The following is a 13,035-nucleotide window of genomic DNA, read 5'->3' on the forward strand; positions in this document are numbered from 1 at the left end:
CTAGACAATTCGTTATTTCCTAAGTCCTTCAAATTTTAGAATTAACATGCTAAGGAACAGGGTTAAGGTATAGACCACTGAAAATTATAGACGTATCTCGATGACCAAGACCAGTAATCAGGGCTGCACCATTGGTCTTGTTGTGTCGCAAGTTCGCCCTGCCCTGTCCATAGTTTTCTTAAAGCTCAAGAAAACGCAATTTTCAACATATGCCTGGCAGCCCTGACATCTTGACTAACAAATCAGACCAAAGTTTTTACAGACAGCCTAAAGGTAATTGCTGCTGAATTGGCTTTTTGTTGTGACAAGTCTTGGTCGAGGCACGTCCATAATTTTCAGTGATTTGTGGTTAAGTTGTGGAAGAAAAAAAAACAATTTGTTAAAGCTGTTCAATTTTTTGGCTTTGGTTTCTAAAGAGGTCCATATCTTTTTTTTTATCACGAAAGTGTTCATCTATTTCAATCCACATTGATTTATTTCACCAATTTTATTATTGTTTCAATCAAACTGCCAGAGGAAAGCAACTAAAAGTTAACATTGCAGAGTCTTGCCAAACCTGATTCTGGACTCATTGGACTACACTATGTAGGGATTCGTGGAGGTCCAGGCCTGCAAAGATAGCCCCCCCCCTACATCAGCCCCGCGAAGACCAGGGTGTCACGTGGGCCATGATAGATTCCACATGCGTCAAGAACGACTTGTTGCATTCAAAGGCCGTCTACAACGTGTAGTGAAAGCGTTTGGTGCTTATTGACTTCTTGCCTCTCCCAAAACGAAAGAAAGGTCTCTTATACCTTGGACGTTTCTGGTTAAACATTTTTGGACTTGTTCGACCTTTGGCAAACCTGCTGAACTCATTGGAGCCCAAATGGGTGAACTATATTCAAGATGTGGCTGAACAATCGACTTGCAGAGAGTTAGCATCGTGATTCTATCTCTGGAATTAAACGTGTGATATATCCAACCACATGTTTAAAAATCTAATTGGTTTTCAAATCTATCAACAACATCCTCGGGAGTTTGCTTACCTGACCTAATTTTGGTCTCTCCTTTTTCGGCACTGCCTTGTCGATTTAGCTTGCTTTTCAGACATTTTGCTATTACTGTCGTTCGAATGTAGACTTTGTCAATTTCTTCCTAGTAACCAGAGCATTTTTTTTATAAATTACACGTGCCTGTTTTCAATGACAATATAGCTTTGTTACTTTTTGCTCTGCGACTATTTCGTTAGTATTTTTGATAAGAAAGTTAAAAAATGGAGATTTGAACGACCCTTTTTTATTTGTTATTCATTGGCCTCTTGTGAACATTTGGTGTCATCATTTTTCCCCTGTTGTCAGGGATAAGTTTCTTTTCCCTTTAGGTTTCTTTTTTATCTTTAAGTGTTGGGGAATATATTCCCATTGACGGTAAGGCAGTACACCAGAAAGCACCAACTGGTCACTTCAGCTGCCTCGGTCTCTAACAGATTTGGTTTCAGTCAAGATCTTCTTGTTTTAGTTCATGAAATGAAACCATAATGGAGCAAAATGTGCAAAAGGATGGCGTTGAAATTTGCACGTTCTTCGGTTGTGTCAAATTGATATTTGGAAATAACATCTACGAATTGTAGTATTGATCTGGCATTTTCTGGCACGTTTGGAGCCCAGGGACCGTTTGAGAGGGTCCGGATCAGGCACGTCATCATTTGTTTCCTACGGAGAGACACATTTTAATGATAATGTCTTTTCCCCAGGATTATCAAAGTTCAAAAAAGAAACGAGTGTAAACCATAGCCCCCTTACGCTGCACGAAATATGTTTTACGTTTTACACTTCAGAGGGTACACTTCAGGCTTTGTCATTCAGCCTCTACCAAATAAAGGGCCGATTGGGCCAATTCCTTGTTATTGAATTATAATGCGTTTGTGTTGTTTTTGACTAATTCTATCAAAATCTTATTTTCAATTAGTGCCTAAGGTCACAAAATAAAAGAAAAAGAAATTGCGTTCAAGGCAAGGCAAGAGCAGTTTATGTAGCAATCTGCGGTGCCTCTTCCCGTTTTCTTTGGGTTGTGTGACGTTGCAAATAAGGGCCCATATAGAGTGATTCGACTCGCTCTTTTAATTATAAAGGCCAAAAGGTCTTGTTGAGCTAGAGAAACATTCTCTTTTTGCACCTTTCAGGGGATTATGCCATCTATGGGATTGATGACAAACACAAAATATACGAAATGTGTCCGTTTCTAGAAATAGGTTACTCACTCCGTTGTTACCTCACCCTCGTGAATGAACTGAAGGTGTGCATCGGATCTCACTTTTCGGATTCGAATCGGATTGGCCAACAATTTTCGGATTCGGATTGGGGAATGCAAAAAGTTGGATTGGGTTCGGATTCGATCCAAGTCCAAAATTGCAAGATGAACTGAATAGATGTAAATTTATTTTGAGAATGGTTTCTTTTACAACTCTCGCAATGCGAGGGAAACCAAAGAACGTCAAATTTAAATCTGTGAATGGACCTACTATCTTTAAAGTTATCACAATTGTGTGGCAATCTCACACAAACAAAGAAACCCAATATTTCAGAAAATAAGAAAATGATCAAAGTATTTGCGGTCCATACAATCATTATTAGAAAAAAAGAAATTAGAATACCTCAGCATATCAAGCCTGTTTATGAGCAATTTTTGCGCCTTATTAAAAGCAGAATTATATTCAATACAACGTACTACAATTGAAGCATATGACATAAATACAAGTTATGCTATTCTATTATTGCTACAAAATATTACATTATTGCAACAGGAAAATTAAAGTTTGACTAAGGCAACTACACTCAATGTCATCATTTCAAAACGTTTAAGTGAGAAAAAAGATACATTTAGTTAAAGTTAAATGGGTTCTTTTAAAGCCAATTGGGTGAAAAAATCAGATTTGGATCCGATTTTGCAAAATATTTCATATTATAGTCGGATTACTCCTGTTTCCTCGTACTTGATGCGGTGCATCTTGGATCAGGGCAAGTTTCCCTCTTCTCTGAAGGTAGCTCATGTTGTTCCAATTTTCAAAGGGGGAGATAAGTCGCTCCCCAGTAACTACAGGCCGATTTCTCTCACTTCGCATATTGCGAAGGTGTTTGAGAAGATTATGAAGTTCAAACTTGTTGAATTTATTGATATACATGAAGACCTTCCTCCTAGCCAGCAAGGGTTCCGAGCACATTTTAGCACGGTTACCCAACTGATTGAGCATATAGAGCAAGTTATTGAGGGACTGGAGAGCCATGAATCAGTCGATGTAGTTTATCTCGACTTTGCCAAGGCCATTGACAAGGTAGATCATGGCCTTTTAGTTAACAGGCTCCATGAGATTGGGATCCAAGGCAAGGTTCTCAATTGGCTAAAAAATTCATTTGTGGTAGGAAACAATTAGTTAAGGTTGAGGAATCCCTTAGTGGCATACATGATGTCAGGTCGGGCTCCATTTTGGGTCCTCTCCTTTCCATCATCTTCATTGCTCCGCTTCAGAAGCTTGGTAGTAGTAATGTCAGTCTCTCTTCCTATGCTGATGATACAAAATTGGTAGTTGGTTGGAATGGTCAGAACTCCGGTTGTCTGGCAGAGGTCCTAGACCAAATCTACTCTTGGGTTGGTGCGAGTAATATGACACTGAATGGAATGAAATTCAGCTCAATGACCTTTGGTCGACGTCAATAGACACTCCACTATTAGATGATGAAAGTAAAGGCATTCAGCAGGTCTCATCCATGAAGGATTTAGGTGTAGTCCTCCAAGATAATGGAAAGTTCGATGAGCATATCCAGTTGAAAGTTGGTAAGGCTTTTCAAACATGTGGTTGGATATATCGCACGTTTAAGTCCAGAGATAGTGTCACGATGCTAACTCTGTACAAGTCGATTGCTCAGCCGCATCTTGAATATGCCTCTCCTGTCTGGGCTCCAATTAGTTCAGCAGATTTGCCAGAGCTCGAGCAGGTCCAAAGATGTTTTACTAGGAGCATTGAGGATATGAGAGAGCTCTCGTATTGGGAGAGGTTAGAAAGGTTGGGATTGTACAGTATTCAGAGAAGGTACGAAAGGTGTCTGATACTGTACGTTTTCAAAAGCATTCATGAGCTTTGTCCCAAGGGTCAATTGTAGTGACCGTCGAGGCTTAATGTGCGTTTTGAGAGCACCTTCAAGCCCTCGAGAATACAGGCCAGTTAAAACAATGAATTCAACCTCTCTTCTTTCTCGGGCTCCTTGATTGTTCTATTTGCTGCCTTCAAATATTCGTAGGGCGTATGTAGGCAAAGAAGCTTGGGCCAGGGTGCGATCCCGGACTTAAATGATTGGGAAGTGGATGCTTTACCAATGCAGCACCGCAGGTGGTTCAATCAGGAGATGCAGACATGAAAGGAAACTGAATAGTTTTATTAAGACCGAAAAGGAAGAAAGCTTTGTTACTTGAAAGTGGAAAATACACCTGATTGTTCGCCTTCGACATACCTTTTTTCATGGTGCGATAACCATGGAGTAGAATGTATTGTAAGTATGAGATTTTACTCCCTCTAGAATTGAAACCTCCGAGGAGGAGCAAAGTTGTGGTTTCCAAGAAAACCAATAATCTGAAGACTCCCGTCGGAGCCTGGATATCTTTGCGCCATCAGTGAGACAGATCATGAAGAAAGTTGGAATTTGTGTTGCCCTCGTTCGGTGAGAGCCTCTATTCCAAGCTAGTCGATGAGGGAAACTTATGAAGTACCTGCATGCGTACCTACACCTGGATCATAAAAGCAAACATTTGACACGGAATGATGCTCATGAGAATTGGAAAGGGCGAGAATTATTTTGCGCAAGCAATTAGTCGTTTTTGAGCTTAATGTTTTCAAAGGGTCCCAAGGTTCCTGTTGTGGTGGGATAAAACATTGATCTCGATCGCGCTCTACCACGACTGAATAACCAGTTAACTTTTAACAGTTAACTCCTCCCCTTTCAGTTTGACTCTCATGGATAGTATGTAAGTAGAAAATGAAACACTGAATGCAAATTTGGAATTCGATTCCTTGAGTCAAGAATCGCCATTGGTACTTCCGTATTGGAAAAAGTGGAACCATCACGTGGGCTTAAGGAAGCCGTTTTCTCTCGAGGAATCTCTCCCATTGCCCCGGTTTCAGAATCTAAGCTCAACGGCCAACTGCACCGCAACCAACGGTTCAGTTTCTCGTTTTCCTCCAACTCCGCGTTGAAGGACAAAAAGACCGCGAGAAGTGCCGAGCTCACTGGAAAAAAAGAAGAGCAACCAGAAGGTGAGCGGCTTGGAACGTGCGTGAACGGTATCAGGAGCATTTCCCAAAAAACCAGTCAGTCTGAACTAATTGAATTGTGCTTGACTACGTTTTCACGGGTCTTCCTCCCCCTCATTGGTTGGTCATTTGTTGTTCGTGTTTGCTCTGGTTTGGGCTGAACTTTGTACTAAACACACGGCTAGGTCCCTCAAGTTGTGTAGTGAAGTGTTGGTGACAACCTGTGGTGGCAGCTCAATTTTCTCACCGTCATCTTGGTTCGAGTAATCAGGGAACGTAGCCGATCTTGAATGTTGACGAGACCATTTCATAAAAGTAGCCGGAGAACGGCGATGACATAATTAGGACTCCATCGCCACAGACCTGGATCTTGGCCTGGTCTCGATATACGCCGTTGGGCCTTTCAGGTTGGATTAAAGTTTCAAAATTAGCTGGCCTTGTTTCTGGAGCGACTCACTCCAACAGTCCCCCAACCACTTGTTTCCCGTGACTGACTCGCAAAGTCGGCTGCCTCCGCAGCCTTGAGGCTCCCACTGTCTCGCGTGGGATTGGCGTTAAAAAAGTTTCTCAATTATCTTGAACGCTGAAGGATCAAGACGTACCAAGCTCCCGTTCCTGGGCCTCTGGGTCTTTGGACTCCTGGGCTGGGGCTCTTTTTCTACGAGATATTGGATCCCATGAGCACAAACGAACGAACGAACGAACAAACTAGTCACCACTCAAAGTGACTAGCCACAAGCACAACAGCCGAGACCTGGGGCCTTGTCCTTTAACGATGGCTTGACGACCACCCAGACGAGCCATCAAACGAGAGACTGGAACCACTTCCGGCCTTCGATCTAAAAAGGCTCGGGCAAAAAGACTCCGAGGAAGAATAACACTCTTCGCCATCCAAAACGACGTCTTGCGCTTCTTTCTTTGGGAACTCATAATCAATGCGAGTCCTGGTGAGAGTCTGGCCTTTTTGACTTATTCACTCTCATTGAGGACTGAAGCGGCGGGTTGAGCTAAGAAAGTGGAACGAGAGACGTGCACCACACACACACACAAAAAAAAAAGATGGGAAACTTTGCTTTTACTACTCCAGTCTTTGAAAAAGAGAGACGAAGAGGAAAAAAATGTCTGAAAGTCCACCCATAAACAACAACCCAGTCTCAGCAGGAGGACCACTAAAAGTGATGGTTCGTACTAGTCCTCTAGTTATCCACCACCCAGAAGAGCGACAAGACCGGGAACCCGCTGGAATTGAAGTCCGTTTCAACTGAAATGCCGTCCGTATTCATACCGAGGAGGGAAACTTTTTGAACTCGAGCGTCACGACAAAACCGTTTCGTCCACCTTCTCCTTCTCTGCTCAAGGGAAGGTACAGTACCAAGTAAGGTCATTCCGCAATCTGAAGAACGAAACGAATGAAAGAAAGAAAAAAAGAAAGAAAGATGGGAGATGGAGATAAATAGATTTGCACAAAATCCACCTTACGTACCTGTACATGCAAGAAACGGCTAATCTTTTCGTAGTATTCGTCAAGGACACTTGGGTCTAAGGGAAACGTCGGTACTTTTTTTTTTCATCCTAAAAGAGAAGAGAAAGACACGAATCAAAAAAAGATTAGACCAAAAATGACGAATTTGATGAAGTTTTCCTTCCCTGTCATATGATAAAGAAGGATTTAGGATGTGCGATTATGTTGGTTCCCAAGTAGTCATTTGAATTCGAGGCAGAGCTGATTAAAATTTTGAAAGCAATTCAACAATTTGAACCGTTCAATCATCTCACTTGGTTGTCAAAGACATAGAGATAACATCAATAAGAAATGGAAATTTCGGTACTTTTGTACAAAAGAAAATCTTCCACAGGAACATTGGTCATTTTTTCTATTTATTCTTATTTTGGAGGTACCTGAAATACTATGACACAAGCATATTTTAGTCACCCCTTTCTCACGTTCCCATTTTCTTTAAAAGGTTTAAATATTCAAGAGGTTCAAAGGCTCAGGAGACAAATATGTTGCATAGTTCTTTATCTAGCGCGGAAACTTATTAATCCCTGAATAGTTTCAAAATGATAAATGATTAAACCGCCCTTGCGGTAACGTTACTTGATTTTCAGATGAAACATAATTTAGGCATGACTTGAGCGAAAAAGAGAGTAGGTCGATCATTGACTACAATGAGAAATGAAGTTAATTCGCAGCAGAGTAAGAGATTACATTACGGCACAATCAAATTCTAGTCTCAACCAGGTTAGAGTCCATCTGGGCGAAAGAATTCAAAATGAATGTGTATGATGAATGGGTGGATTACTTGCTTGGCTACTTCATAATTTGTTTGACCTCTTTCAACGTCCTGAACTCCAACTTCAACCATTCTGTTCGAATAGGGATGTGCGAAGATGGCATTTATCTTTTTTTTTTGGTTTGTTTTTTCACGGGCTTATCTAACCGCTACAGGGAAGGTAATCCCTAGAACTATTAAAATGAAAGGTTATAATTCGTCTATTTATTACCTTTCAATCGTTATATGATAGGTAATAAATAGATTTCGTTTTATTTGTTCATTTCTTACGTTTTTAACCGGAGAATTAACCTTATTCTAATGCTACTTTTTCAAGTGTAGCTGTTACAGGTATGGAAGTAAAGATAAGCTCCAATTTTAGTTTAAAGCCATCGCTTAATTTTGCATGCTTTGTGGGAGAGCAGATACACCGAATAGCTATAAAATAAAAGACCATCCAGACCTGTTATGACTTAAGTGTTTTTTAATTTTGATGTTTGTTAACATTTTAAAGTATACACCAATCAAAACAAGTTTAGTGAAAGGTTTGCCTATCCCCAATCATGAGGGTAAGAGATACCCTGCTTGCTTAAGTATCACTCTAAGAACTGTTGGCCAAGTGAAGTGAAGGTATCCGTAGAATGGATGGGGTACACATTTGGGACCTTTTTTTCGCTTGATTTATGAGGCGAGTTTGGAAACATTCTTGGTCCAACTTGTTCCATCATCACCTTCTTATTCGTCGCACCCCTTTCGTTTTCTCTCTCTTCTCCTCTCCAGAATGGTCGCTGCTCTCTGAACGATCCTGAAAAAAAAGGAGAAGTTTCTTGACAAACAATTGCTGTTCGACCTCCTTGTTCAACCTTTATCGAAAAAAAAGACCGAACAACTTTTCCCTTCCTCCCTCAGTCAGTCACGTTATCGTTATTAGATGCACAATCCTCGATTGTAAGAGATTGAAATGAATAATCGATTTAAAATCACCCTCCCAGCCACCCAGCCAGCTAGCCAACTAGGCCCGTCTTTGAGTAGAAAGTGAGGAATCCAACTGAACCAAGGGCACCCACTAACAACCCATCAATCTATCTTTCTTTCTTTCTTTCTTTCTATCTTTCTTTCTTTTGAGTCCTCCTTAGAGCCTCCAGGACCATATTTATGGCTTAGTTAGTTCTCCGAGAAGAGCAAGAGCAACATCAAATTGACTTCAGTTTCTCCCCACGTGACAGAGAGTACATAGCCATGAGTGAAACCCATCTAATGTGGTGAAGAGCCCGCTCCCCAAACAAGATGGGTGTGAGAGTGACAGGTTTAATGAGCGTTTTATGGCTCATTTCAATCATCGATTTCCGTGAGCCAGGCCGTGATGGGGTTCGAAGTGGTGGAGGGCGTGCTTGGGCCTTCGAGGCCACCACGGAAGAGCCTGCCATCTCTCCTTTAGGTAAGTGACCCCCACAGGTTGAAGAGATTCCAATTAGCGGTCTTGGTTTGAAGCCAATATGGACAGGTTAATGATTGCTTATCCTGCACTCGGGATCAATTCATCAAAAGCAAACTTTCAGGGCTTCTAAATGACCACGACATAGCGACTGGCCTTGAACCCAAGGTACACATCCTTAATCGAAGGACACGGTGGTTCAATAATTAAGTGAGTCACCAGTTCGACTTCGGTCCGTGCGAGACAATGAGTGAAACACATCTCTGATTTCTCTTTTTATACGTATCTTAGAATAGTTTGTACATTCATGCTACGGCCACCTGGTCAAAAATCGAATATGCCAACACGCAAACACTGGAACGGGTTTTCCAATTTCATGAGACCTTTGTGTAATTAGCGTGAGGTTCTTGAATTTCAGTGTAGACTGATCGAAAATCGGTGACCCAAAGTTACATGTAGCTCCAAGCCATAATTAAACCGAGGGATTCAAGGCCAAAACACCAATTCAAAAGGGATGAGAAACCACTCAATTGGTTCTCACTCTCATGTCCTAAGGCAAAAACGACTTCAAATGTGTTTCTATCCCATTGCCGTCCAGTTTCGCGGTGGAGGGTAGTGTGGATCCTGTTCGTCTTTCGGGCCTTTCTACGTGTATTGTATTAATGCCATAATATCCAAGCGAGCGAGAATGTTATCGGTAATCAATAGTTATTACTACATCTGATGGAGGTCACCTTCTCCATTGGAAAGGACAGGCAAGGGACAATCAAGCAGAGAGCCCATCGTTTGGTTGCACACGAGGAACGAAATCAATCAAGGGCTTGCCACTGCCCTCGCAGTAAGAGAACGAACTCTATTTGAGATGAGCAATTGATTGCGAAACTCGGTGATTTTTCTTCTGATTTTTGCATGAACACTGACCAAGTCAGTCTTTAGCTCTTAATTCTCGAAAGGAGCCAATAGGTATAAACCATGTCTTGACAAAAAGAGGCCAGTAAATGCGTGCCTGCTTCCAGTCACGATTGGGTCAGAAGAAACCCTCAGACTTCGATTAGCCTCAGCAATTTCAGGATGGATACACTGGACTACGGTTCTAGGTCTACATTGGACCAAACGAAACAGCAATGAACTCAGATCATGATTTAAAATTAATGGTCCACATGATTTTGCTTTTTAGTCATGAATGACCTAAACGTGGAAACCAGTGAAACCCAAACTAAAGGCTGTGAATGAATGAAAATAGCTTATATTTGGGTCAAATAGGACAGCCTTATCCGACCATTGTAATTACAGCTTTTGATTTTGATGAAAATATGGCTTTAAAAGTCATTCACTACTTTGCGATGATATAGTGCATAAGTAATGATCGACCCAATCATGATGCAGAACAAGAGAATCTCTAACACACATGGACCTGATAACACACCAAGTTTTCTAAGTGACTCAATGTTCCAAGACCTTAATTCAGTCATCGCCTTCCCTTTCCAAAATTCCAAAAACCCGAGCCAAACCTGAAAACACACCCAGGTTGCTGAACAGCAGAGGGCGTATTTCTTGTAGGAAATAGACACATGGCTGACTGGATGGAATCAATATTTTTATTGTTGCCAAAGCGATCAATTAGTGCGAATGGGCTTGAAATGAAAGCCAAGAGCGGAAACCTGATGGCACCAAAATGAAAATGGTTGTCCTTGAAGACCCATTAGGTCGAACCTCTGAGTGGAACTAACGCCCAGGTTACAATCATTTTTTTCCAAGATGGTTAGATTTGTACCTGCATTACGTACGTTGGTTGTCTTTTTAACAAAAGTCATGTTTAAAGGCGAATGAAAAAAGTTGGCTCATCCTGGGAGTCAATATTTATGACCTTGGGTGAATAGATCGACTGGAGGAGGAGGAAAAGTCTCTGAGTGAGTCCATTGTGACCACAAAAGCTCAAACCAGGACACGCCTCATGTCACCAAAGAAAACCGAACGGAAATTATGCACTATTGACACAGGCGAATAAAGCAATAGAAGTTCATGGCTAATCGTGTGAAACATTAGTGTAACTGCAAACACCCTACCCTTCAATTGAGGCACCCAAGACATATAAATTTCCACTCATTTCAAACACCCGGAAAAAAGCGAGGAGCCATTTCAACGTTTGACGCACTAGGTCACCCAACTAAAATAGTCTCATCGCCTTTTGGGAGAAGTTTCTTATATCAGCAAAGTCCGTTTCATGAGTAGGCCAAGATGATAGTCGGGCCTCGAAAACCGTTTTGTCCATATTTTTTTTTTGCCACCCCACAATAAATTGGTCGCCCACCAAACAAAGCTAGGTTGAGGGCCATGGGATCATTAGACGTTCTGGTCCAATCGACAAAAGGGCCAAAACTAATTGGCATATTTCTTTGACCACTACGAATTCCTAACTGAGGTCCCACCGAGCAAATATTGGCACATACTTTGGATTCATTGTGGTTGTCAACATTTGCCACTCCGTGATGTCAAGGACATTGCAAAACTCCCACCCAAGCCCAATGCTGAGTGCACTTGGACTCGATTGTTATGCATAGCTCGTTTGAGATCAAGGGGCCTCAAGCAAGTGGGCGCAATTTTATCTTTAAAAACGATCCCTCTTTGGGAACATGGTGGTTTTGAACTTTCGACTTGGATTGGATTCATCACAAAAGGCTTTGTTCAAATCAAAGCTTTTTTGCAACATGTTCTACCTTATATTTTTTTTTTTTTACCAATTGTGTCAATTTGGCTCGAGTCAACCTTGAAGTACGAATTGTTGAATCTCCAAATGTCCCAAAATCAAGCGCTCTAAGCTGGAATCGACATATGCAAAGATGGGTACGGGTTCAAGTGGAGAATATCCGATGAATTGACCTGTTAACCTGATTAACACACACTTATGAGGAGGATATCCCGTACTATGAATTTTGGTGAAAACCCACCAATAGAAATGTTGGTCATATCTGTGAGCAATTCTTGAAGCATGAGTACAACGAGGAGGAAGTCTTTTTTTGCTAACAGATTCATCCAGGATGGCAAAACATGACGGTAAAAGCTTAAATTAGTATTTAAGGACGAAGGATTTATTGTAGTATCAGGAGACTACAAAAGTTGGGATTGTACAGTATTCAGAGAAGGTACGAAAGGTATCTGATACTGTACGTTTTCGAAAGCATTCATGAGCTTTGTCCCTTCCCAGGATTTAGGGTCAATTATAGTGACCGTAGAGGCTTAATGTGGGTTTTGAAAGCACCTTCAAGCCTTCGAGAATCCAGACTAATTAGAACAATATAAATACAATTAGATTAGATACCTTTCTTCGTCTTGAACTGGTGAGGGAACTCATTCCGAGTAACTCTACGGAAGTCCAACAAAAAAAGACAAATCCCGATAGCCATGATAATTTCATGCAAAGAAAAGTAACCAGACAAACATCCAAAGTAGACGTTTTTGTGACCACTTCTACGATCACGAATCCACGACGAACTTGATCACAGTTAATTGTCAGGGAGGACATCAGACTACCTCATAATCAAGTCCTATGGCTATTCTACTTTTCCAGCCCGGAGGCCACTTATGGTGGCTTTTGGAAATTGCTCCTGTCCATTTGATGAAAATGAATGAAAACTCAGTATGGTTTGTTGATAGAAAACCTTTAGAGAAGGCTGAGGATTAGATTATTTGAATGTTTGATCGATTCGTTTTTCAATGGTAAAGGTGAAAGTGCAGTTACGTCATTTATGTGCATCCAAACGCATTTCTAAAATCAAAAGATATAAATTAATTGAGCAATTGTCTAAGATTAGTTAATGAAGTGAATGCATGAGTTTTTTAGCCATTTAAGGACGTAAAAAGTGCCCTTCGGTTTGTAACTCTGCAAACCAATTTTGGGCAATAACAAAATTACAAGTGTTTGTCAAAGTATCGGACAATCCGCTCAAAGCCTCCACATGGTTAGTTTCAGCAAAAATCCAAAGTTATGAAATCATAATCATTAAAAGGGAAACTTTTTTGAAATCAGTGGACCTAGATGGACA

The 13,035-nt window shown here is 41.1% G+C and overlaps 1 protein-coding gene across 4 annotated transcripts in view; it reads left to right on the forward strand.

The window, feature by feature from the left end:
- The first annotated feature begins 5,111 nt into the window (after window positions 1-5,111).
- LOC131883181 (nephrin-like) overlaps window positions 5,112-13,035 on the forward strand; it is a 74,826-nt gene continuing 66,902 nt past the window's right edge. Inside the window, exons 1-2 of one of the 4 annotated variants that reach the window (XM_059230568.1) lie at window positions 5,112-6,664; window positions 8,684-8,995. In XM_059230568.1, the coding sequence (XP_059086551.1) occupies window positions 8,845-8,995 (151 nt within the window). In that variant the 5' untranslated portion in view covers window positions 5,112-6,664; window positions 8,684-8,844. The remainder of the gene's footprint in view (window positions 6,665-8,683; window positions 8,996-13,035) is intronic. The other 3 variants (XM_059230567.1, XM_059230569.1, XM_059230570.1) reach the window with 3 other exon arrangements.

This window comes from Tigriopus californicus, chromosome 7 (assembly GCF_007210705.1).
Source record: "Tigriopus californicus strain San Diego chromosome 7, Tcal_SD_v2.1, whole genome shotgun sequence".
Lineage (NCBI taxonomy): Eukaryota > Metazoa > Arthropoda > Copepoda > Harpacticoida > Harpacticidae > Tigriopus > Tigriopus californicus.